General features: G+C 42.5%; 1 protein-coding gene across 2 annotated transcripts in view; it reads left to right on the top strand.

Moving 5' to 3' along the window:
• The window catches only part of aida (axin interactor, dorsalization associated), a 107,588-nt gene that overhangs the window by 29,798 nt on the left and 51,036 nt on the right, over positions 1-26,754 (top strand). For both annotated transcript variants that reach the window (XM_063040564.1, XM_063040563.1), the window contains exon 3: positions 22,182-22,235. In XM_063040564.1, the coding sequence (XP_062896634.1) occupies positions 22,182-22,235 (54 nt within the window). The remainder of the gene's footprint in view (positions 1-22,181; positions 22,236-26,754) is intronic.

Here is a 26,754-nt window from a genome sequence, read left to right as displayed (position 1 = left end):
ATACCAAAAGCTTAGCTGGAAGCAGACTTGTGAAGGAACATTTCCTTAATTCCACTATTGCCTTTGCAATTGTACTGATTGTTGTCATCAGAGGTGAATTAAACTGGCCAGATACTGGTTCTGATAATAATGGGTACCTCTGGAAGAACAAGTTATGCATTGTCATTCAGGACCTCTGCCTTGTAAGTACGTAGCCATGTCTTTGACGTTTGTATGCTGGTGTTTGACATAGTTGAAGGTGGTGATGACGACCCGATAGTCTTCTACACTTAATGGTCACTTGGATAATTGTTCATTAATAACAAATCCAAGGTGACCTTGCTGAAGGTAAATAATCTTTACCGAGCTTCATTATTTTTGAGGTACACATACACATTGGAGACTATTGTAAGTGATGTTTTGTATAAGGAATTTCAAATAGTGTAAGATTTTTGCCAAAACATTGGCCCTTTGAATACAGGGGTGTTGGCAGCATGAGTATGAGGATCAGGAAACTGAGCACAGTGCTGAATGCTTTTGGGTGGGAGCTGGGAAATCAGTGCTGTTATCTAGGGACCAATTGTAGTACCAGTGCTTTTGTTGACATACTACTTTACCACAGAAGGCCAGTTTTATAATATGCAAACAACACAACTTGGAAGTGCTGTAAGTGAGTGGAGGAGAGTGATAAATTTCAAGGTGTCATAGTTGGGCTAGTGAAATTCCCAGGCATGTGGCAGATAGATATTTAACTCTGAGGGGTACATCTTGGTAAGAGGAGGAAGCAAAGCAATCTATAAAGTATAATTTTGAATTGGGTGCAGGAAGAGAGATGCGTAGAGATTGATGCACAAAAGCTGGGTGAGGTCAAAAAGGTGGTTAAGGGCCTAGTCTTTGTAAACAGAAGTTTAAAATAGGAAAGCAGTGTTCAACTGGTTAAGTCAAAACTTTAGTATTCTGGATACTGTACTTTAAGGAGGATGTAGAATGTTTGGAAGGATTTGCGTGATTGGTTCCAATTCAATTATGTGAGTAGACTGGAAACAACAGAGTTGTTCACCTTGGAGCAGAGAAGTAGAAGTGAGTAAAAATGTTCAAAGCTATACACATTCAATTGATTTGTGGAAAATTGGAAAAGCCACATATCCTGGAAATGTGAAATAAGAAGAGATAACAAGGTGGTTTGGTGGGTGTGCTTGCTAACACAAGGACTTGAACAAGTCAAAAGATAAATAAGATTCATATTTATTATCATTGACGGATGATGTGAAATCTGTTTTATGGCTATAGTACAGTGCAAAGACAATTATTATAAATTACAAAAATTTAAAAATTGCATAAATCAGTGCTGCATGGAGACATGCAGTGGGGGAGGTGGTTTATGCATCCACGTGAATCGATCATGATGTACTAACTCTACCATTGCTGACACTTATTGCTCTGCTGATGTGCAGTACCTGATTATCAAGTGCAGACCTTTTTATCGACCCCGAGAGTTTACATGCATCATTGCTGTCACAGTTTATGTACCACCGGATGCTAATGCTAAAGTAGCCATGAAAGACCTCAGTGCCACTATTAGCAAGCTGCAGACATTGCATCCAGACGGAGCCTTTATTGTCGCTGGGGACTTTAATCATTGTAACCTACGTACCGTACTGCCAAGATCTTACCAAACTGCATTATGCACCACCAGGAGTAATAAAACCTTAGATCATGTCTACACAAATGTGGCTGATGTTTGCAAAGCCACTACTCTCCCCCACCTGGGACAGTTTCACTGTTTCTGCTTCCCAAGTATAGCCCGGTCATTAAACGTGTGAAACCCACAATGAAGACTATTAAGATCTGGCTGGAGGGTGCTGACTCTGCTCTTCAGCACCAATTCCAGCACACAGGCTGGAGCACGTTTGCTGCCCATGCCACCACAGACTCTCAGATTACCAACTCTGTCCTTGAGCACATCAACAAGTGTGTAGATAGAGTGACATCACAAAAACAAATAAAAGTTTTCCCCAATCAGAAACATGGATGAACAGAGAGGTTCGCCTCCTGCTCAAAGCCAGAGATTCAGCCGTCAGGTCTGGAGACTGGGAGGCTTACAGCTCAGCCAGGGCCAACCTGAGGAGGGGAGTCTCTCAGGCTAAACACATATACAAACAGAGAATCGAGGAGCATTTCAACTCCTTGGACCCCCGGCGCATGTGGCATGGCATACAGGTCATTACAGACTTCAAACCTCCTAGTACTGTGCCCCCCTTCCAGCTCTGCCTCCCTCCCTGATGAGCTCAATTACTTCTATGCTCGCTTTGACTGAGAGAACAAGGAGGTCACCCTCAAAGCGGATCTCCCAGCTGGTGAACTGCCTCTCTCACTTTCCACCTCTGATGTTTACGTCACCCTGAGCAGGGTGAATGTACGGAAGGCAGCTGGTCCAGATGGAATACCTGGCCGTGTGCTCAGAGTCTGTGCAGGGCAGTTGGCCGGGGTCTTCACGGACATTTTTAATCAGTCCCTGGCCCAGGCAGTTGTCCCCACAAGCTTCAAGATCGCCACCGTCGTGCCAGTGCCGAAGCATTCCACTGCCACAAGCCTGAATGACTTCTGCCCAGTTGCGCTCACCCCCTTCATTGCAAAGTGCTTTGACAGACTGGTTCTATCACATCTGAAATCCTGTCTGCCCACTACCCTGGACCCCATCAATTTGCCTATCACACCAACAGGTCAACAGAGGACACCATCTCCATGGCACTTCACTCTGCCCTGACTCACCTGGACAGCCCCAACTCTTATGTCAGAATGCTGTTCATTGACTTTAGTTCGGCATTCAATACTGTGATCCCCTCCAAGCTGATCGCCAAACTTCGCCAGCTTGGTATCAGCTCATCCCTCTGCAATTGGACCTTGGACTTACTGACTAACAGACCCCAATCAGTTAAGTTAGACAACCTCTCCTCCTCCACTCTCACCCTGAACACCGGCGTGCCTCAAAGCTGTGTGCTGAGCCCTCTTCTGTACTCCCTGTTCACCTATGACTGCATTCCTGTACATGGTTCTAACGCCAGAATCAAGTTCGCAGACAACACCATGGTGGTTGGTCTGATCAGAGGGGATGACGAGACGGCCTACAGGGACGAGGTTCAGCACCTGGCCGCGTGGTGTGCTGACAACAACCTGGCCCTTAACACCCAGAAGACCAAGGAGATCATTGTAGACTTCAGGCACGCCAGGAGTCACACTCACGTCCCCATCTACATCAACGGAACTGTAGTGGAGCGTGTATCAAGCTTCAAATTCCTTGATGTCCACATTTCCGATGATCTCACCTGGTCCCTGAACTCCTCCATTCTGATCAAAAAGGCGCAACAGCACCTTTATTTCCTGCGGAGCATCAAGAAAGCTCATCTCTGCCCCAGGATACTGACGGACTTTTACCGCTGTACCATTGAGAGCATACTCACCAACTGCATCTCAGTGTGGTATGGCAATTGTCCCGTACTGGACCGCAAAGCACTCCAGCGTGTGGTGAAAACTGCTCAGTGGATTATCGGCATCCAATTGCCCACCATTGAGAACATCTACCATAAACGCTGCCTGGGCAGGGCGAAAAGCATTATCAGGGATGCAACTCACCCTAACCATGGACTTTTAACTCTCCTCACAGCTGATGGGCGCTACAGGAGCCTCCGCTCCCGCACCAGCAGGCACAGGAAGAGCTTCTTCCCTGAGGTTGTGACACTGCTGAACCTCTCTCATCAAAGCGCTATGCAGTATTGCACCCATATTGTACTGTCTCAGTACTTTTATATTTGTGTGCTGTAGCACTTTTTTTATTCGCAGTTGTTTTGTAAATAACACTATTCTTTGCATTTCTGGCTAGATGCTAACTGCATTTCATCGGCTTCGTATATGTACTCGGCACAATGACAATAAAGTTGAATCTAATGCCCTTTAGCCCACAATGACTGCCAACATGATGCCAACTAAAACCAGTCTTTTCTGCCTTCACATGGTCTAGAGGACTCCATTTCACATGCCTACCTAAAAGCCTCTTAAGTACCATTGTCATATCTGTTTCTACCCCCACCCTGGCAGTGCATTCCAGGCACCCACCTTTCTCTGCATAGTAAAAATAATTTGCCCCACGCATCTCCTTAAATCTATGCCCTCTAGTATTTGACATTACATACCTGGTAAAGATTCTGTCTACCGGAACTTCCGGGTCATCAAGGGAATGGCGGCGTAAGGAAAAGGTCTCTCGACAAAAAAGAAGGTAAACTGCCCCAAAATCGAATTTAGACAAATACTTAATATTGCATAACTATATTAATAAAAGGGGCAAGGATGATGTCTAAGAACAAGAATAAAAGGTCCGCTTCAAAGGCTGATAAACATAAAGAGATGCAGCAAGGCGACGGGCCTAGCTCCCCACGGCAAGCCAGGACGGAGATAATGAGGGGGAATCGGTGACTCTGTCTTTGATTCTCGGAGAGATTCGTGAGTTCCGACAAGATAACAGCAAACAGCTGGAAGATATTAAAGGAGAAATAGTAAAAACTAACTCGCGGATAGATGAAGCCGAAGCGAGGATTGTTGGAATTGAAGAGAAGCTACAAAATGCCGAGGAAGTGATAGCAGAAATGCTGAAGCTACAAGACCAGCTCCAGTGGAAACTAATAGATCAAGAAGGCCGCTTGAGAAGGGAAAATGTGAGGATCTACGGAGTTCCCCAAGGAACCGAAGGTAAACCCGGATTGATGATTCCCTTCTTGGAGAAGCTGCTTAGAGAGAACCTTGATATACCAGCCGCAGACCTACAGATAGAAAGGGCTCACCGCTCGTTGGCACCACAGCCTCCGGCAGGCGCCCAGCCCAGATCGATTCTGATCAGATTTCTCAGTTACAGAACGAAGGAAGAGGTGCTTAAAAGAGCATGGCAAAAGAAAGGTTTCATGTGGAACAACTGCAAAATCAGTTTAGACCACGACTACGCACCGGGGATTCTTGCCAGACGGAAGGAATATACAGAAACACAGAGAGTCCTGAAGGAAAACAACATCAGATTCCAGACCCTGTATCCAGCTCGGCTGAGAGTCTTTTACTACGAAGGGACAAAAACTTACGCTACGGTGGAGAAGGCAACGTTGGACCTGGCGGACCGGGGACTACCTATTAAAGTTATCACCCAACCGGAGTCGCTACTGGAGAGGATTCGGCAGAAGTCGTGGCAGTTAGTGGGGCGAGGACGCTCCACTCGAAACAGAGTGTCAAACTACAAGGAAAAGCTGCAAATATTCAGACGCGAATGTACAGAGAATACAGATTAATTAAGAGAAATGACTGAAAAGAGTAAATCGGACTTAAAAGTAAAATGAAAACTGGTAACTGAAAATAAACTAGGCGGAATAACTTGAATGATAGCAATATGGTTGAGACATAAATAGGAGAAATTTCTCTATGATTATTCAAACTGCTGAGGGCCCTCTAACACAGGGTGAAGATAGAGGTTATCCCTCTGACCTGAGGCGGGTCGGTGCTCAGGCCTCACTGTGGGAAGTCGGGAAAAATTTTCAAATGTTATACGTTCAGAAATGTCTAGGGTGTGGTTATATGTCTTGGTTTACTGTTGAGAAGGGATTGCTTACTGTTTGGTTAGAAAAGGAGAGTGTTTTTTTTTCTACTAGAGAAAAATGCAAACTGAATTGGTAAAAATAATTTCCTATAATGTTAATGGGGTTTTGAATCCAATTAAAAGAAATAAGATTATGTCTAAATTGAAAAAAGAGAGGGCACAAATAGCTTTCCTCCAGGAAACACATATGAGCCAATCTGAACATGGAAAATTAAAAAGAATGGGCTTTAAGCGTATATTTTATTCATCATATAAACTGAGTCACAAAAGAGGGGTAGCTACTTTAATATCAAGTACTCTTAATTATGAACATATTTCAGAGACTAGAGACAAAGAAGGACGGTTTGTAAAAATCACAGGAAGAATAGAAGGTACAGAAATAACATTGCTGAATGTTTATGCTCCTCCAGGTAGTGAATGGTCATTTTATAGACACATTTTTGACCTAATGGTCAGTTCTCGAGGGGTAGTAATTTGTGGAGGGGATTTTAATATTAGATCCTATATTAGATTCTTCAAGAATAGTTACTCAGAATAAACCTCTGACTCGGAAAGTGAATTCATTGATGGAGGAGTTGGGAATTATAGATGTCTGGAGGGAATTACACCCTACTAGTAAAGATTATACATATTACTCTTTCCCTCATTCAGCCAATTCAAGGATAGACTATTTCTTTATCTTTAATACAGATAGACTCAGGATAAAAAACTGTAATATTGCAACAATTGATCTGTTGGATCATAGCCCAGTCTCTCTGTCTCTAATCCTGGAAAGGAAAATGAGGAAAACACTATGGAGGCTAAACTCACATATACTCAATAACCCGAAAGTAATGGAGAGATTAAGGGGAGAAATCAAAGAATATCTAGACCTTAATGACACAGGAGAAACATCACCAGTGATTTTATGGGATACATTGAAAGCTGTACTGAGAGGGAAAATTATTTCCATTACTACTCACATGAAAAAAATCAATGCACAAAAATTAGCAGACCTTCAAGGAAAATTAAAACAACTTTAAGTTGTAGAAGCAACAAAAGTAATTCAAATCGAAAACAGGAAATTAGGAAATTGCAAAGTGAAATTGATGATATTTATACGTTGGAAACTCAAAGAAATTTTCTTTACCTGAGACAAAAGAATTATGAAGTAGGAGGTAAATCAGCTAGATTATTAGCATATAAATTACGAAAACAACAAGCAGACAATACAATTCATAAAATAAAGAATCCAAAGACAAAGCTTGTGGAGAGTACAATAGGGAAAATTCAAGAGAGTTTTGAAACATATTATCGAGAGCTGTACTCCCAACCCCGGGCCCCCAATGAGCTCTATATAGACAGTGTATTGAATTTTTTAGATCTACCTAAACTTACAGATTTACAAAATGAAAGTTTATTAGAACCAGTAACTGTCAAAGAACTGAACGTGGCCATCTCTAGGTTAAAGGCTGGAAAGTCCCCGGGTTCTGATGGGTTTACCTCAGAGTGGTACAAGTCCCTGAAGACACAGTTAGCCCCATTACTACTTAACACCTTTAATTGGATCTTGCAGAGAGGAGAAACTCCACCTTCCTGGAGAGAAGCGATTATTTCAGTTATTCCTAAAGAGGGTAAAGATAAACTAGAATGTGGCAATTATCGGCCAATTAGTGTTCTTAATTTAGACTACAAACTATTTACATCTATATTAGCGCGCAGATTGGAAAAGCTTTTACCTGGCCTAATCCATTTAGACCAGACTGGATTTATTCAACAAAGACAAACACAGGACAACATAAGGAGAACTCTGCACATATTAGAACAGGTTAATAAGAACGAGACAGAGACAATGGTAGTAGGATTGGATGCTGAGAAAGCTTTTGATTCAGTTAGTTGGACATTCCTATACAGAGTGTTAGGAAGATTCGGCTTTCAAGAAAGGTTTATTAAAGTAATTCAGACTCTATATGACAGCCCTACAGCCCGAATTAAGATAAGTGGGGACCTCTCTGACTCCTTCATTTTAGAGAGAGGCACTTGACAGGGATGCCCAATTTCTTCTCTCCTTTTTGCGCTATATATTGAACCACTTGCCCAACTTATAAGACAGAGCGAAATCGTAAAAGGTATCAAGATGGCAGGGATTGAACAGAAAGTGGCGTTATTCGCAGATGATGTTTTGGTCTATCTGAGTGAACCAGAAAAATCATTTATAGGATTGTTTACACTGTTGGATGACTTTGGGAAAATATCAGGTTATAAAATAAATGTAAAGAAAACGCAGGTTATGTCCCTAAATTATACACCATCCAAAAAATTGCAGGATACATACGATCTTAAGTGGGAAGCTAAATCATTAAAATATTTAGGAATAACCCTGCCGAAGGATCTTTCAACACTGTCACAGGTAAATTATGGGCCACTAATCTCAGAGATAAAAGCAGATATGCATAGATGGAATCTTATCCCCTTTTTAAGTTTAAATTCAAGGATAAATACTATAAAAATGAATATTCTTCCTCGGTTATTATATCTTTTCCGTACTTTACCAGTGGAGGTGGATGATAATCAATTCAGGGAATGGGACAAATGGATTTCCCGCTTCACTTGGCAAGGAAGGAAACCTAGAATTCGATATAACACCTTACAGTTAGGGAAGGAAAGAGGAGGTATGGTTCTTCCTTGCCTGAGAAATTATTTTTATGCCTCACAGATAACCCCTCTGTTATATTGCTGTAATAGGGAATATAAGGCTAGATGGAAGGAAATAGAATTTGGATTAGTTGACAGTTTTCCTCTTCAGGCCTCAATAGCTGACAAAGGATTGATGGCCCAGTTGGAAAAATTTAATAATGCTTGGATAAATCTTACATTAAAAGTATGGCAGAAGGTGGTTAATTCATGTGGAATTAATAACATGTTAAAACTCTTTAGATGGTGTGCATATGATACCGAATTCCTTCCCAACAGAGGAGATAAAAGATTTGAGCTATGGATAAAGAAAGGTCTTACAACCTACCTCTCATTTATAGATAAAAGAGTATTACAAAGTTTCCAAATCCTGCAGGACAAACATGGCCTAGAACATAATGACTTTTTTAGGTACCTTCAAATACGAAACTATGTCAACCAGAGTTGTAGATATACAGACCTATCAACAGTAGAATTAGAATTTTTCAAGATTCTGAATTCGGCTTGCAGTTCAATACCTAGTAAATCAGTTTCTCGCCTATATAATGCACTCTCCCATGCTAAAAATGTAAATACACTGTATATTAAAGAGAAGTGGGAGAAAGAAGCGGGGTTGGTACTTTCAGAGGAGGCTTGGGGGAAAATCTGCAGCTTTCAATGGTCCTCAACTAATTCTTTGACTTGGAGAGAACATTGTTGGAAAAACATTATAAGATACTTCAAGACCCTATATCAGGAAAAATATAAAGATACAAATGTGATGTGTTGGAGAAGGTGCGGCTCCAAGGAGGCAAATCATTTTCATATTTTCTGGGATTGCCCTAAATTAAGTCTATTTTGGGAAGGTATTCATAGAACATTAGTTAAGGTACTTAGGTCCCAGATACCTCTGAACTTTGAGACGCTCTATTTGGGGCATGTATTGTTCCTTGAACAGAAGGAAGATATAAAGTTGCTGCAGGCCCTCTTAGCGGCAAGTAAGAAATCAATCACTAGAAAATGGCTAAATCCAATACCACCTACATTAGAAGACTGGTACGAAATTATCTTGGAAATATTTAAAATGGAAAAGTTGACTTACTCCCTGAGAACTCAAAAAGAAACATTTTATCAAATCTGGAATAAATGGATTGAATATATAACCCCAATGCGAGCAGACTTTAGATGACTCTCCTAATGATTTATATTGCTCTTCTCATCAACACAGTAATATTGCTAACGTAAGCACCCCTAGTCTAAATGTTTGTTGTTTTTTTTGGAAAATAGAGAATTAACACAGGTAAAGGGAAAGATTTGGGAAAGGGATAAAAAAAATGAAAAAATTAAGTAAATAAGTACATAGGGATTGGATAATTATGTCTGTGGGCAGGAACAAGCACGAATAAATTGGGATATAAACAGCTACAATGGTTGGTATATAGGCTTGTATGCAACATTTTGGACCAGTGGAAATGGTCCAGAAGGGTTGTATGGAAATTATTATTACCATTTTTCTTAACAACTAATTTCATTACTTAGCCTAATAGGTTAGATTTACCACAGTACATAATTATCTATTTAAATGTTTATTTTCCTTTTATATCATCTCAATGTGTACTTAAGAATGTATAAATAATTGTAGTTTTATACATATATAACCTTTTCCATTTTTTATGTGTGAAAAAAGTACATGATAATTGTGAATTCCTTATCCAAATAAAAATAAAATTAAAAAAAAAGATTCTGTCTGCCCTGTCAGTGTCCTCTCATAATCTTATAAATGTTTGTCTGGTTTCTCTTCAATCTCTGACACTCCAGAGAAAGCAATGCAAATTTGTATAACCTCTCTTTGTAGTTCATAGCCTGGAATGCAGGCAGCATCTTAGTGAACAAGTTCTACATCCCTTTCCAAAGACTTCTCATCCTTCCTGTAATGCAGACACTGGCACTGCACACAATGCTCAAATGTAGCCGAACCAAAGTTTCATACATCTGCAACCAGGGTTAGTGTTTTGTTGTTCGATATGTTCTGGGAACGTTCTTGCCATGCTGTGTGTACTCATGTAACCAAGATGAGTCACTTGTCTGATTTAATACTAGAGAGGGTTGTGTGCTGAACTGGGAAGTGACAGATTATGGTGGTATAGATTCTGCTCCATTTGGTAAATAAATACCCCAGCACAAGGCCTTGTTTGTGCTACTTCCTGAATTATATCTATGATGGGGATCTTTATAACATCTATCCCTAATTAACCTTTATATTTCCAAATATACATAAAATTCTGTCTCTTAGGATTTCCTCCAGTAACTTCCCTGTCACCTGAAGGTCACCTTTGGGAGTTCTGACCTCCGAGGAACCGTACATTTAAAAAGATGGGGAGGGAGGGGGAAGTATTATCATTTATCGCTGGGATAAAGTTCAATGTCCAGTAGAAGTAAAATTGGTACAATTTTGTGTTCTCATTAATTGAATGGAACAATTGAAATGGTGGGAGGATAGTTAGTTCTGCTTAGATATAAATTTAAAACCTGACCCAGTGGTCAGTATGAACCTGACCAAGGACTTGTACCTTTTTTGATGTCTGACAAAAACCCAACACAAGTAGTGGTTGTCATTGGAATCAGGTTGGGTAACCTAAGTGTGGTCAGACGTTGGGAGAAAGGAACTGCTTCTTATGATCTCTACACCACCCAGAATCTTGCAGGTGCGTAGCTCCACCACTTCCATTCTGCCCTGCTGTGCATTTATTAAAATTGGTAAATTGTTTTATTATTCCACATGTACTGAGGTATAGCGAAAAACTTGTCTTCATACAGATCAATTCATTACAAGATAGTGCCTTGAAGATAAAACAAAAACATCATGCAAAATGAAGTATTAGAGTTGTAGAGGAAGTACGGAGTAGTCTGACAATAAGGCACAAGGTCATAACAAGATAGATTCTTTACCTCACTTCTTTCTTTTTTGGTCGTATCCTCAAAATGGGCTGCCCAGTCCCTTTTTATTTGGTTTTGTTTTTTGTTATAGTGTAGTGGGTTTTTTTTCTTTTCACTTAAAACCCAATGTTTTTTCCTTTCTCTTCATAAACTGGTAAGAGGAGAATTATTATTTTCATTTTTTATTATACATTTTATACTAGTTTAACAATATCTGATTTTGACAATGTCTATCTTAATCTTGGTTTGTATTGTTACTGATATTTATATTTGAACTAATTCTCCTCTTGATTGTATTTATGCTTTTTTTAAATCAATAAAAAGATTAATAAAGAAAACATTCTTTACCTCACAACCTATCTTATTACACTAGGGAACCATTAAGTCTATAACAGCAGGATAGAAGCTATGCTTGAGCCTGGTTATATGTGCTTTTGGGCTGTTGTATGCATCTTCTGCCCATTGGGAGTGAGGAAAAGAGATGATGGCTGGGGTGGGTGGGGTCTTTCATTATATTGGCTGCTTTCCTGAGGCATAGAAGCAGCCAGTGGAGGAACAGCTAACTTTTGTGATGTACTGAGCTATGTCCGTAACTCTCTGCACTTGCGGTTGCCACACCAAGCTGTGATGCATCCGAATAAGATGTTTTCCACGGTGCATCAATAAATATTGGTGAGGACCAAAAGGGACATCTCTTTAGCCTCCTGAGGAGTTTAGATCAGAAACATCCTTTTGGGTCCTAGTAGCCATGAATAGACGTACTATCATGGTAATCCAAGGAAGTCCATCTCTTTCCAATTATAGTGCATGTTGTAAAATGTTTTCATTTCTATTTCACTTCTCAAAACACTGAGCAGAAATGGAACCAGTGATATGGCATCTATGTGGTTGAACCAGGCAGACTATTGGTGATGTTTATTTCTAAGAACTTGAAGCTCTTGAACCTCTCAACCTCAACATTATTGATGTTGGTAGAAACATGTGCATCACCCTCTACTTGAAGTCAATGACCAGCTGTTTTGTTTTGTTGGAAGATCACACAAAATGTGTTTGTATCTCTGTCAAAAGTTACCTCTTGGTTTAGTGGGTGCCTTGTGTAGACTATAGACAAGAAGTATAAATTTAGTTCCATGTGAATATCACTGGTTCCATCTCTGCTTAGAGTTTTGAGAAGTGAAATAGAAATGAAAACATTTTACAATATGCACTATTATTGGAAAGAGGACTTTCTTGGATTACCATGATAGTACATTTGTTAACGGCTATAGGTCCCAAAAGGATGTTTCAGCATCTGTTTCCTATCTAAATTCCTCTTTTCTGCCACCTCCCCATAACCCTCAGATCCTTGATCTTTCAGATGTTTATCTTTCTTCACCTTAAATACATCTAATGATCAGGCCTTCACCTCCCTTGAGAGTATAGAATTATATAGGTTAACCACCTTCCTGAGAGGAGAACTTTCCATACACCACAATTTTAAATGACCTTTCTCTTTTCTTTTAACTTGTCTCATAATTTTTTATCAGTTTTGTGTTTTTTGTCCAGAATACTTCTGTTAACCTTGCCTTTGATTTTCCCTGCTTAGTGCCCAACACAATCTTAGTTTATCTAATACTGCCATGACTACATAGTTATTTCACTGGAGAATATCACAATGCACAATGTGTGCAGTGATTTCTTCAACAGACAGTTCTTTTTCCTCCTCCCCGTGAAGTAAGAATGTAGGAAAGCATTTGTGCATTTTTGGGCATGTTGTACATTAAATTAATGTTTGTTTCTGTTATCAATCCCACTATTAAGATGCACAATGCTTTTGAATGTTAATTTGCATAATTGCAGCTTGGTTCAATTTATGTCACTCAGGCAGAAGACTTGTAGGTACAAAACCTTTCTGTAGAAGCAGTGTTTGGGTTATGGTTAGAGATAACGGGTGCTTTGGAATGTGAGCCATCCAATGACGGGAGGGTGTTTTTGTGCCATGTGCCTGACACTAGGTTGATCTGGGTCTTTTGTTTGGTGGGAGATGAAGAAAAAAGATACCGGAGGGAGAAGGTGTTAGAACTTGACCCGGAGCGACGCCATGATCTGACGAAGGCCCGGGAAATCAGAGGAGGATTGGCGAAGGGGAAACCGTGAGCTCTAACTGGTGCACATTAGACTGTTTCATTAAAATGGACCCTTTTCTTTTTTTGCTTTCTCGTCACTAACTCTGTGGTCAAATGAAGAATTATAAAGCTAAATCGTTTAATTGTATGTGGTGTAATGTCTGTAATTTCGTGGTACTGATTTGTAACAGGGTAACACATCACGCACCATCCACACAGACAAGGGGGTTTGAGGGTGGACTTGCATCTCAATCTCAGCCGTTTGATGGGGCCAGAGCTTGTCTTCCCTAGATTTACGCAGCCGACAGAACCTGAGGGTTACACTTAGTCAACTTGAATAGCATGTCTTCCCTAGATTTACGCAGCCGACAGAACCTGAGGGTTACACTTAGTCAACTTGAATAGCATGGATAAGTTGGGCTGAAGGGCCTTTTTCCCATAATATATGACTCTGAGCAACCTAGCTTTGACCCCATCTACTATTTCTAATGTTCCGTGAATTTCATGGTACTTGTTGGATAAGAAAAGAAATTCAATTTATTCCAATATGTATTCAGAGTTGGTTGAGAATTGATGAAGTGGGTTGATTTTTTTTTTAAAAAAAGCTTTTGAAATGACTTGTTGCACACATTTAAAAGTTTAAAATAAAGGTGATATTAAACAAATACAGTTAGGAACATGGTTACAAGATGGGAATCAAAAAGCACAATCTATATGGATGAAACTAAATTGAAAATGAAAGGAAATTGCAAAAGACAAGATTGAGAATATCCTGATACACATAAATGAAAAGAAATATGGAACGGTATGTTTGGGGTATAGGGTCACTGCCAGAGGAAGTTTACAAGTGCAAATCCATATTCAGTGGTGAAGATGCAGATAATAAATGAAAACAATTTCTTGATTTTGCGTGTGAGACTTAGGAAAAAAGGACAATATTTTTGGATAAGGTATTGGTTATTGATATTTGAATTGTTATATTTAATTCTGCATTTTGGAAGGAATATTTGAGTACCATGAAAATGACCAGAGTAACAAGAATTAACTTGGAATTGGTTTATTATTGTCACATGTACAATACAGTGAAAAGCTTGACTTGCATACTGTTCATATAGATGTAACCCTCCGGTTTGGCTAGTGACTTAATCTAGGGGGAGACGGCCTCCAGCCCGGCCAAACTTGAGAAATCTTGTTTAGGTCGATGCTGTGTGATGTATTCCCCTGTTGCGAATCAGTACCCCGAAATAACAAACAGTACACAATATGCAATTAAACAGTTGAGCTTTATAATTCTTAACTTGACTATAGGTTAGTAAAGAAACAAAAAAGAAAAAAAATTTCCCCTTGGTCATCGACTCCCAACCCCTTTGCAAGTCCACTCTGTCCTGCAGACTACGATTTCCTTGTTCTGGCATCTTCTCTCTCCGTCTTCCGCCAAACAAAAGATCGCAAAACCTTTGCTCAGGCACACAAGAAAGAAAACGTCTTCCCTCATTGGCTAGCGCACATTCCAAAGTCCCCGTTATCTCTAGTCATAACTCAAACACTGCTGCTACAGAGAAACCATTACATTAGCATGAAACATTACAGAGCGTTACACTCTTTCCCCACCCCCCACCAAATTTAGTCATGTCTTCATGACGTTCAGATAATTCGCCAACCCTTCCTACAAAGCGCAAAGTCCAACCCAGGTGTAAAAGGCAGTGACATAGCTAGCTCCCCAAGACAGTAGGGGCCACACTGTGTTCCACCAGTGCTACGTAGGCCAGCTTATCCAGTGGTCTCCTAATTCTCTGAGACCTCCGTCCCCCCCTCACCTAACTCTTCAGGTTCCGACACTACTGGGGATACTTCTGGTCTACCTGGCGAGGCCTCCACCCACCCCCCCCCCCAGCCTCTCCTTGTGCTCACCGACAACTCAGACCCCTCAGTCCCTTGGCTAAGCACTGCTTCATCCCTTGCAGGGCCCTACTGCAACCCCGGCTGTCCACAGATAGCTCCCCCCCAATTTCCCCTGACTCAGCAGGAGAAGGATTGGGCATCTCTTCCTCAATCAATGGGGAGTTAGAAAAAGGCAGCATATACCACACATCCTCTGAATCAGTATCCCTTTCAAGGGTGGGGTCTGGCTTAACCTCTCCTGCTGCGGGCCCTGCCATCGCCCCGCGTTTCCACAGAGTCCTCTTACTAGCTGTGGGCTCCAGTTCGGGCTCTGTGTCTACCTGCACCTCTTGTCTCAGGGGCAGTAGGCAGTTCTGATGGAGAATCTTGACAGGCCCATTCCCATCCTCTGGTTTCACCCGGAAAACCGATAGGTTTGGCATCTGACTCTCCACCAGCAGTCAGCCCACTTATACTTACCAGGTAGTCCCAATTTCCTTATGAGGACTTGGTCTCCTGGCAGGAGTTGGGAGAGCCTCACCTTTTGATCATACCTCCTTTTATTTCATTGATTCTGCTTGGCAGCTGCAACCCCAGCTAATTCATAAGCCCTTTTCAGCACTCTTCTCATATCAGACACATACTTCAGATAAGTCTTCGGTGGTAAGTCGCCCTCGTCAGTCCCAAAACAAAGGTCAGTGGGCAACCTCGCCTCGCACCCAAACATCAGATAGTATTCTGAGTACCTGATAGCTGCATTTCAAGTACAGTTGTAACTGTGGACTAGATGTCAAATACATTGACTCCACCTGCTCTTCTTGCTGATCTCCAAGGTCCCGAGCATATCCAGCAAGGTCCGATTAAACTTCTCAGGCTGGAGTGTGGTCCTTGACTTCTTGACTCCAAGCATGCTCAGTAACTCATGGATGAGTCTGCTCTCGAAATCCCGTCCCTGATCACTATGTGTCCACCTGGGAGGGCCATAATAAATGAAATACTTCTCCTGTGACCACCGTGGACGCCCTCTGGTCCTTGATAGGAAAAGCCTGCGCATATCTGGTGTAGTGGTGTAAAGGCTGATTTATACTTGTGCGTCAAATCGATACCGTAGGTACGGCGTAGCCGCGAACTCTATGCAGTGCCTACGCGGATCCCTATGCCGTAGCCCGACGCACACCTCTCCCAAAATGTAACTACACGTTGCAGCAACACAGACCGCAACAACTGTGATTGGTCCACTTGGTAGCATCGCATTTCCTCATGCACTGCAGTAGCTTCCCATTGGGCGACTGAAGGGCAGGGAAGGAACTCTGGCTGCAATGCTTTCCATAAAGCTTTACAGACCTCCGAAATTATGGAGGACACATTTTGCTTTTACGAAAAAAAATGCTCGCTTTAAACTTGTTTACTCCGAGAAAGACTACCATGACCATGAAGCCTTGCACGGGCAGGTGTGTGTGCATGAGTGACGTGCGCGAATTGCAGAGCGACGCAGACACACCAATGCACAAGTATAAATCCTCACGACGGCGTGGCCCACGTATGTAGGCTGCGGCGCAAGCTAGTATGCACAAGTATAAATTAGCGTTAAGACATTCGCCATGTTGCTGGCATTTGGTTCTATTGACAGGAAATCCATACGCACCAGGTCTGGGGCCCCGCACTCTGCAAGTGGAACAAGGGAGCTGCCCACATAGACAGCATCTTCCGCCGTATGGATTGAATGCACGACTTATTCTTCGACCTCTGACTTCATTCGGGCCAGTAAATCCGGTCTCTGAACAATCCACAGCTCTTTTCAACCCCCAAATGCAGAGTCATCATGAAGTGACTTCAACGTAATCCTCCGATACTTCTCCGGCAGAGCCAGCTGGCAATGCCGAGGTCGGTCCAAGGGTGACGTGACCCCGTATAGGATCTGGTTCCACAACTCCAAACAAAGCCATTCTCTCTGTAATGGAGGCACCGCCGCATGTTTCGTCTTCTCTACCCTAGGTACCTGGGGGCTCACTCTCCTTCTGGCGTGACACCTGCTGCCAGCAGCCCTCTGCATTGTTCGTCCCTTTAGGGGATCCATCCTCACCATTAGCTCCATCATATTTGGGGGGGGTGGTCACACCCGTTGATAACATCCGAGACATCTCAGTTCTCAACTCTGCCACAATCTCCTCTACTGCTCCCCGGGAACTGTGCCTTGCTGACGGAGGCCTCCCGCACCTCCGACACATTCTCCTCCTCTCATACCTTTCTGATTAGCTCAACAAAAGAGGGAGGGGGTCGCATCTTTTGAGACATCAGAGACCCCAAGCAATCAGGTCCTGGGACTGGGTGCCCCGGCTATCTGGTCCACTCTTAACTGATCCACTTCAGCCGCCTGAATGACCCCTCTGCGCCACAAGCAAATTAGCTGCCTCTCTAGCCAAAAGATAAGAGCAGAAAGCTTCTCCCTGTTCTCCTGATGCATGTTCTGAAACCCCACCATGAGCTCCATTAGGCTTCCTGTCGTGCCAAAGGCACTTTCCAGTGCTCGCATGTAATGGCTTATAGTTGCTAGGGGATACCGCAACCACAATGTCAGCAGCCCGCCCACTCAAGCTGTCAACCAATCCCTGTCATCTTATGTCATCAGGGCACTGCCACTCATCTAACAACTGGGATGTTTCATACTCCTCTTCCCCTTTAGAGGTGGGCATTATTCCAGAGAATACTTTGAACCTGGACATTTTTCCATTTATTTGCCAGCGAAGTAAGGGCGGATACTAACTCAGAATTCTCACTCTCCCCTGGGGGACGGGGTCTAATTAGACGTTCCAAATCTGACCACTCCTTCCCCTCACTCCTCAGAAACAATACAATCCTGTCTTTGAAATCTCTACCCCCAGCCACTGCGACGTCAGCGCTGGTCTGCATTGAAACGAGACCTGCGCCCGCCAGTTTATCGAACCATTGTCCACAATCGCAACTTTAACAGTACTTAACAGGTAAATTAACAATTCATCTGGAGTATGAATATCTACCCCACTGGTTCAATACTCAGGGTAATTACATGGCATCCAACGAAATCAATCCCAGACGAGCCCCCGATTGTAACCTTCAGGGCTTATGGCCCGTCCAAACTTGAGAAATCTTGTTTGGGTGGATGCTGCTTGATGTGTTCCCTGTTACAAATTAGTACCCCGAAATAACAAACAGTACACAATATGCAATTAAATGATTGAGCTTTATAATTCTTAATTTGACTGTAGGTTAGTAAAGAAACAAAGAAGGAAAAAAAAAGGGGCCCATTCTCATGAAACAGTCTAATGCACAACGTTGGCGCTCACTGTTCTCTCGTCTGTTAGTTCTCCATCGATTTTCCCCTCTGGCGTTGACTCCCGGCCCTGTTGCAAGTCCAATCCATCCAGTAGTCTGACTTCCCTGTTCTGGCATCTTCTCTCTCCATCTTCTGCCAAACAAAAGATCGCAAAACCTTTGCTCGGGCACACAAGAAAGAAAACATCTTCCCTCATTGACCAGCGCATATTCCAAAGTTCCTGTTATCCCTAGTCATAACCCAAACACTGCTGCTACAGAGAAACCATTACATTAGCATGAAACATTACAGCACATTACACAGATTATTTCATTACACAGTACATTGAGGTAGGACAAGGTAAAACAATAACAATGAGAATAAAGTGCAACAGCTGAAGAAAAAGTGCAATGCAGGTAAACATTAAAGTACACAACCTTAAAGAAGTAGATTATGAAGTCAAGAGACCAACTTATCATTCCGCTGAACCATTCAATACTCTTATAACTGCAGGGTAGAAGCTGTCCTTTAGCCTGGTGGTATGTGCTTCCAGGCTTTTGTGACCTCAGCTTCATAGAAGAGAGAATGTCCAGTGTGGGTGGGGTCTTTGATTGTGCTGGTACCTTTACTGAGGCAATGAGAGGTATAGACAGAGTGCATACAGGTGAGGCTGGTTTTAGTGATATGCTGAGCGTGTCCGTAACTCACTGCATTTTCCTGCAGTCACATACAGAATAGTTGTTTCACTAAGCTGTTAAGCGTCCAGATATGAAGCTTTCTATGGTGCATTGATAAAAGAGTTGATGGGGACATGCCATTTTTTCTTCAGCCTCCTGAGGAATTAGAGGTGTTGATGAGTTTTCTTGGAAGTGGCATCTATGTGTTTGACTAGGACAGGCTATTAGTGATGTTTACTCCTAGGAACGTGAAGTTTTCAACCCTCTCGACACCCACACCATTGATGTACACAGGAGCATGTGCACCATCCCTCTTCCTGAGGTCAATGTCCATGTCTTTCATTGACAAGGAAAGGTTGTTGTCATGACACCAAACTCTATCTCTTATTTCCTTCCTGTATTTCAACTTATCATTACAGGTTTACCCCGCCATCCGAAGGTAGAGCATTCCTATGAAACGGTTCGTTATCTGAAATGTCGTAAAGCAAAGAAGCAATTACCATTTATTTATACGGGAAAATTTTGTGAGCGTTCGCAAACCCAAAAATAACCTACCAAATCATGCCAAATAACACATAAAACCTAAAATAACAGTAACATGTAGTAAAAGCAGGAATAATAAGATAAATACACAACCTATATAAAGTAGAAATACTTTTCCACAATCATTGCCGGCACTGTTCTCCGAAGTGAAAATCTCACGCAAAAACACTCTCTCCAGTAACCTTTAAGCTATGAAGCTGCCAAATCATACCAAATAACACATAAAAATACACAGCCGATATAAAGTAGAAATAATGTATGTACAGTGTAGTATCACTTACTGGAATCGGGACAGTGCCGAGCACACTGATGATGGTGTGTTAGACTGAGTCGTCGCAGGCTGGGATGGTGCAGTGGCCCACACCCTCCAGGCCACTGACCGATACATTGCCGCGAAGCACGCAGGGGTCCAACGGTAGCCGGAAGGCACACAGCACGTCTTTAAGAAAAAAAGCTGAAATAAACATGCTAATTAATTAGGTGCCGCCCAGCATGTAATTGTTGACCCAGGTCAGTGCCGATTGCATTGCCTCTGATCTGGGCCGACATTTACGTGTCGGGCGGCGCCTAATTAATTAGCATGTTTATTTCAGCTTTTTTTCTTAAAGATGTGCTGTGTGCGTCCCGGCTACCGCTGCATTCTCCGAGAATCGGTAGCTGTCCGTGGCCCGTGGGTTGGGGTGGTGGGACACTGGGGTGTCATCTCGTCATCTGTTTCCATTAGAGCAGGCAGCTCATCTTCTCCTATGACTGCCTGCCTCGATGTCGAAGGTCGAGGTTCGTCGTCTGCTGTGGCTGATGTGGAAGGCTTGCTTGACTGCTGAGCCTCGCGCATTTTTCTATCATACAGTTCTTTATAAGCACTCAAACCATCCTGCAAATATCCCCTAAACCTACGTACCCTTTCAAAATTAAAGTCGTACTTTATCATTGCAGTGAAAATCTCACGCAGTTGCTTCACGTTCATTTCACTACTGAATTCGGTTTCGATTGTTATCCTTTCCTCTTCCAATTGCATCAGCTCTTGATCGATCAGTTCTTGGTCATGGGAAGCCAAAACCTCTTCAACATCATCCTCGTCAGCTTCCACAAGCCAAAATCATGTTGTCCTTACTTCGTTCACCACGATCAAAACGCTTAATTATGTCTAGTTTTACGCTAAGTGTAACACCCTTACGAGCTCTTTCAGGCTTTTCCAATGCCTCAGAACTCATCTTGCAAACGGCTGCTCACAGGCACGTGTTAAAGCAATATCGTTCCAAATCCGGGGGAGAGCGGCTGCTCGGGGCGCGCGTTGCCTTTTATCGCGTGCTGATTTTTTTCGTAACAGTGAAAACACCTTCTGTTAGCGAAAACAGGGTACTAATTTAGGTCTTTCATGACAGTGAGGTTTCGTAAAGCGAACGTTCGAAAAGCAGGGGACACCTGTACTTGTGATATGATTCCCTGTGTAACTTCGTAGAGGGAATTAGAGCAAAATCTGGCCACACAGTAATAAATATACAGGGAGTAGAGAAAGGAGCTTAGGGCACAACCTTGTGGAGCACCAATGTTTAGAATAATCATGGCAGAGATGTTGCTGCCAATACAAGAACCCAGTTTCAAAGAGAGGAGTTGTCTCCCATGGTCTGGAGTTTGACAAGTTTGCTTGGAATTATAGCATTTAAAGCAGAGTGTAGCCGAGGTTGTCTGGAAGCTGGTCATGGCACATTAACTCCAGGCTTCTTGAAGCAGTTCACGATGGGAGGTATCAGAGCCACTGGGTGTTCGTTGTTTTTCTGAGGTACCTGGATGACAGAGATCTTTTTAAAGCAAGAAAGATTCTCATATTAAAGCGGAGAGAAAGTAAAGATTTCTGCAAGTACCCCACCAATTAATCTGCACAGGTTCATTCTCTGGAAGACTAAACTTACATAGCAATGGTAACTGTGGGTTAAGGTGAACTGGAGTCTGTCAGGGTGGGTGGTGGTATGCCCATTCCCTTTTGTTCAAAATATGCATAGAATGGAAGAAGTTCATTGCGAAGGGATGTACTGTTGGTGATTCTGCTGCAACATTGGTAGTTAATGAAAAAGGGTTAACATTGGTTGTTGTCATTCTGTCCCCTCTTAGCCCTCTCAACTATCTTCACACACTCCATGCTCTTCTTCCTCTCACCCTGCCTCTCCTTTCCCAACTTCCCAGGATACTATTGAAGCTGCGGGGAAGTCTCGCTGTATTTTAACTAACCTTTCCCTTAGTTAATATTTGAAAAGTGCACACTGTTATTCATTTTAAGGTTTATATCTGGAATCTTGCAGATGTTTGTGTTGGTAATGATGTGTTTCAAAGTAATAAGTGCTGAAATCTACTAGACTTTATATAAATGTAATTCCTTTGGCAAGTGAAAGAGGACTGCGATAAACATTAATACTATTTTTGTTCCTATGAGTGCTTTGACTTCTTTCCAAAGGACCTAATAATTCCTTTTTTCTCCTTCACAGAAAACACTCAGCAAAATAGCAACTTGCCTTGAATTAAGAAGCACGGCTCTGCAGGTACTAATAATTGGTTAACTTTTTAAAATTCTATGAATTCAGTCAAATGAAATGCATTCTGTAACATTCAGTTTTCTGAAAGATAATGTCTGTGGAAATAGGTGTTGCAGTTGCTTCGTGAAACAAACGGAAAATGCTGTAAGAACTCGGCAGGCATCTATGGAAGAGGAATAAATAGTTGATGCTTTGGGCCAAGGACCTTCATCAGAACTCATAAAGGGTCTTGATATCATGACGAAAGGGCTCAGCCTGAAATGTTGACTGTTTATTCCCCTCCATAGATACCACCTGACATGCTGTCTTCCTCCAGCATTTTGAAATGATGTATAAGCCAAACAAGCACTCAGTAAAAGGACTACCTCTGATATCTTTCTCCCTCAGATGAACAGAATGTTAAAAAAGGAAGATAATTAGTTCCTGTCTGACTATTTGTTATCTTCTTGTGAAAGGTTCACAGGTGGATGTTTGTGGAAGACGAGATTGGGCTTAGCTGTAAAGTCAAACAATGTTGAAAGATTCTGGGTACTGATGTGTAAACATACTTGACTGAGATGCTGGAAACTGTTTTGCAGGAGACAGCACACACAGAAAAGGAGGGGAAAGTATATTGTGGAGTTTGGGACAGGTCTGGTGAGGTAGCCTAAGAGAAATGAAGTGCTGCCTTAATGTCCTTTGGTGCCCTTTCAACAGATCTCAGAGGGTATTCCGGTGTTGTCTCAAAGGGCTGTGGTGCTGGAATCTGGAAAAACAGCAGCAGCTGGAGGAACTCAGCAAGTCAGGCAGCATCTGTGGACGGAAATGGAGTATTCATTTCAGGTTGAGATGCCATCATCTTCAGCTCTTTGCCACTTCTACCCATCCTTTTCCAGCTTCTGACTTCATTCCCACTCCTCTCCTCTCCCTTATCACCGCCCGGTGAATAAAACTATCACCTGCTAGATTTTGCATCACCCCTTCCCTCCATCCTTTTATACTGGCAATCCCCTCTCTTTCAGTCCAGCTGAAGGGTCCCAACCAAAGGTATCAGCTATTTTCCTCCACAGACAAGACCATAAGTCACAGGAGCAGAATTAGGCCATTTGGCCCATCAAGATAATTCCATATCCAGTGTTCCAACAGTTTGTGTGCTGTTTGAAGTATAGTCACAATGTGAGATGTGGAATGCTGCAAGTCCGATCCACTGGTTTATTGGCTGATGGTAGGGGTAGATGGCTGGGGAGCTGCGTGGCCTCATTCATAGTGAGGACGAGGCCTCAAGCTGTGGTGTCGCCTGCTTACAGCCACCCAGGAGAGAGGCGTTGAAATCAGTGTGCTTCACTGGAGGCAGCATGGCCTGGCAGAAGACGAGCTATATCATGGTTGACTGTGGATTTCTCCAGCGTTCATGGACTCAGGGTCTTGGTCTATATTTTTTTGTGTGACAGTATGTTACCAATGTTTTCTATGTGCTTGCTATCACATATGTGCTATACGTGCTTTGTGCTGTGTGCTGTGTGTGACTGTTGGCACTGTGTTTTGCACCTTGAGCCTGGAGTAACACAGTTTCATTTGGCTTTATTCATGGGTATTCATATATGGTTGAATGACACTTAAACTTGAACTTGAAATGGTTGTTTGTCATACTGGGAAACCTGGTAGCCGTGAATAACACACAAAGAGACAGAGAGGTGAAAAACAAACATGCAGCTGTTTGTTTTGCTTTCAAGTCATCTACCCAAAATGCCCTCTCACATTATGTTCAGTACGTAACACACAGGGAAGCTCAATTGCAACCTGTGAACGTTAAATTATACATGAATATGTAACATAACCCCCTCCTCTTATATTAAAGATTTCTCCCCTTCTCATTTACAGACCAGCTTCTGAACTATTAAACATTCAATGGAGAAATCATCAAATTCAACCAGCAGCAAACAGCATTTGTTTTTCCAAACTAGGGAAAGAGGGTAGACTGCCTCTATTCTCATACCCCTGGTGATTATTCTGCTTTGTGCTAAGGGGTGGTCACTAAACTAGAGATTCAATCTGTCTGAGGCCGCCTGTTTTGTGAAGGAACCAATGACTTTGGTGCTTTGTGAATAGATCTTGGCTTGGGTACTACATTGTCAATAGGGGCATCTCAGAAAACACAGGTGATGGGGGAACACTGGCTGTGTCATCTGATCTGAAGGCTCCTTTTCATTGACTACAGCTCTGCCTTTAATACCATCATTCCAAGTAAACTGATTCCTAAGTTCCGGAACCTGGGCCTTAGCACTCAGATCTGCAGCTGGATCTTCAACTTCCTCACAGACAGGACCCAGGCTATAAAAATAGGGGACAAGCTCTCCTCGACAATCACTCTGAGCACCGGTGCCCCACAAGGCTGTGTACTCAGCCCCCTGCTGTACTCACTGTACACCCATGATTGTGTAGCCAAGTTTCCATCAAACTCAATATATAAGTTTGCTGATAACACAACCATTGTAGGCTGTATCTCGGGTAATGATGAGTTTGAGTACAGAGAGGAAATTAAGAACCTGGTGGCATGGTGCAAAGACAATAACCTATCCCTCAACATCAGCAAGACGAAGGAATTGATTGTTGACTTCAGAAGGAATAGCGGACCGCACGACCCAATTTACATCGGTGGTGCGCAAGTGGAACAGGTCAAAAGCTTTAAGTTCCCGGGGTCAATATCACAAATGACCTGACTTGGTCCAACCAAGCAGAGTTCACTGCCAAGAAGGCCCACCAGCGCCTTTAAATACTTCCTGAGAAGACTAGAGAAATTTGGCCTGTCCCCTAAAACCCTCACTAATTTTTATAGATGCGCTGTAGAAAGCATTCTTCTAGGGTGCATCACAACCTGGTATGGAAGTTGTCCTGTCCAAGACCAAAAGAAGCTGCAGAAGATCGTGAACACGGCACAGTACATCACACAAACCAATCTTCTGTCCGTGGACTCACTTTACACCGCACGTTGTTGGAGCAGTGCTGCCAGGATAATCAAGGACACGACCCACCCAGCCAACACACTTTTCGTCCCTCTTCCCTCTGGGAGAAGGCTCAGGAGCTTGAAGACTCGTACAGCCAGATTTGGGAACAGCTTCTGTCCAACTGTGATAAGACTGCTGAACGGATGCTGACCCGGATCTGGGTCGTACCCTCCAAATATCTGGACCTGCCTCTCGGTTTTTTTGCACTACCTTACTTTTCATTTTTCTGTTTTCTATTTATGATTTATAATTTTAATTTTTAATATTTACTAATTTTTACTATTTTTAATATTTAATATTTGTAATCCAGGGAGCGGGAAGCACAGAATCAAATATCTATGATTGTACGTTCTAGTATCAATTGTTTGGTGACAATAAAGTATAAAGTATAATGGAGGTTCTGCAGTCGTTGTCTCAGAATCCTTTTCCATTTCTACAACTGGATCTGAATTGGTCAGTTGATGTTGGTTTTCAGTAACCTCAGCTGACCAACACACCTTCTCCAGACGTTGTGGTTACTAGTTTGCACTGTGTACAACCCAGGACCAGTTTGTGCCACCATTGTTGCAGGTGTGCTCTTTGTTCTAGAGATGTAGTTCCAGGCAAGTACTCTCTCTCCTGCTGTGAAACTTCTGTACTTCGCTTTGACCATCTCTCTGCTTGGGTTTTCTGTCCAACCTGTTTTGTGTTTGGGGGTTTAAGCAGGTCAAGCTGGGTGCAAAACTGTCTTTTCATCAGTGCATTAGCTGAAGCCATTTTGGTGGTGTATTGTGGTACGTCAGCAAGGAAGTGCTAAGACACTGGTTGAAGGATCCATTTCCCATTGAAGTCTCGAGGGCTTGTTTCATTGTATGAGACACTCAGCAAAACCATTACTGGCTGGATGATACTGTGCTGACATAAGTGATTTGAACTCTTCAGGCAGGTGTTGTAAGTCATTGTTACATACAAGCTGTTGAGGAGCCCAAAACGGCTAAGGATGGAATGTAGTGCTCGTCATGATTACAAACTTGGGTCATTTGCTGCGTGTGTCCACTACAATCAAGAATGTGGTCTTCTACGGGTCCTTCAAAATCTATTTGAATCCTCTGCCATTGTTCTTCAGCCATTTCCTTGGATGCAAAGGAGCATGTTGAGGAACATTTTCACTCACTGACAATGTGGGCATGGTTTGGCTTTCTCTTCAATGGTTACATCCACCAGAAATGAACTATGCCATAGTCCTGCATGTAGCTCATAAAGCACTTGCTTTCTTAATGATGGGCAAATGACAACACGGTAACCTCATGGTAAACACCCTGCTTGGACTGAGCTCCTTCCATTGAGCTTGGTAAGGTTTCAGTTTTATGGTTGGCTCTCCTTTCCATTCGTGAGTTACCATGTCCACCACTTTAGGTAGAATAGGGTCAGTACTTGTGTGCCTCTGGACTTATGCCCCAGTTATCAGATCTTCCTTGAAGATATCTTTTGGGGATGGCTCTGGAGCTGTATCAGCTAAGTTTGGATAGTCCATCAGCATCCGAATGGTGCTCGGACCTCCT

The sequence above is a fragment of the Mobula hypostoma genome, chromosome 2 (genome assembly GCF_963921235.1).
Source record: "Mobula hypostoma chromosome 2, sMobHyp1.1, whole genome shotgun sequence".
In the NCBI taxonomy this organism is placed as follows: Eukaryota; Metazoa; Chordata; class Chondrichthyes; order Myliobatiformes; family Myliobatidae; genus Mobula; species Mobula hypostoma.
This window is presented reverse-complemented; position numbering and strand designations above follow the sequence as displayed.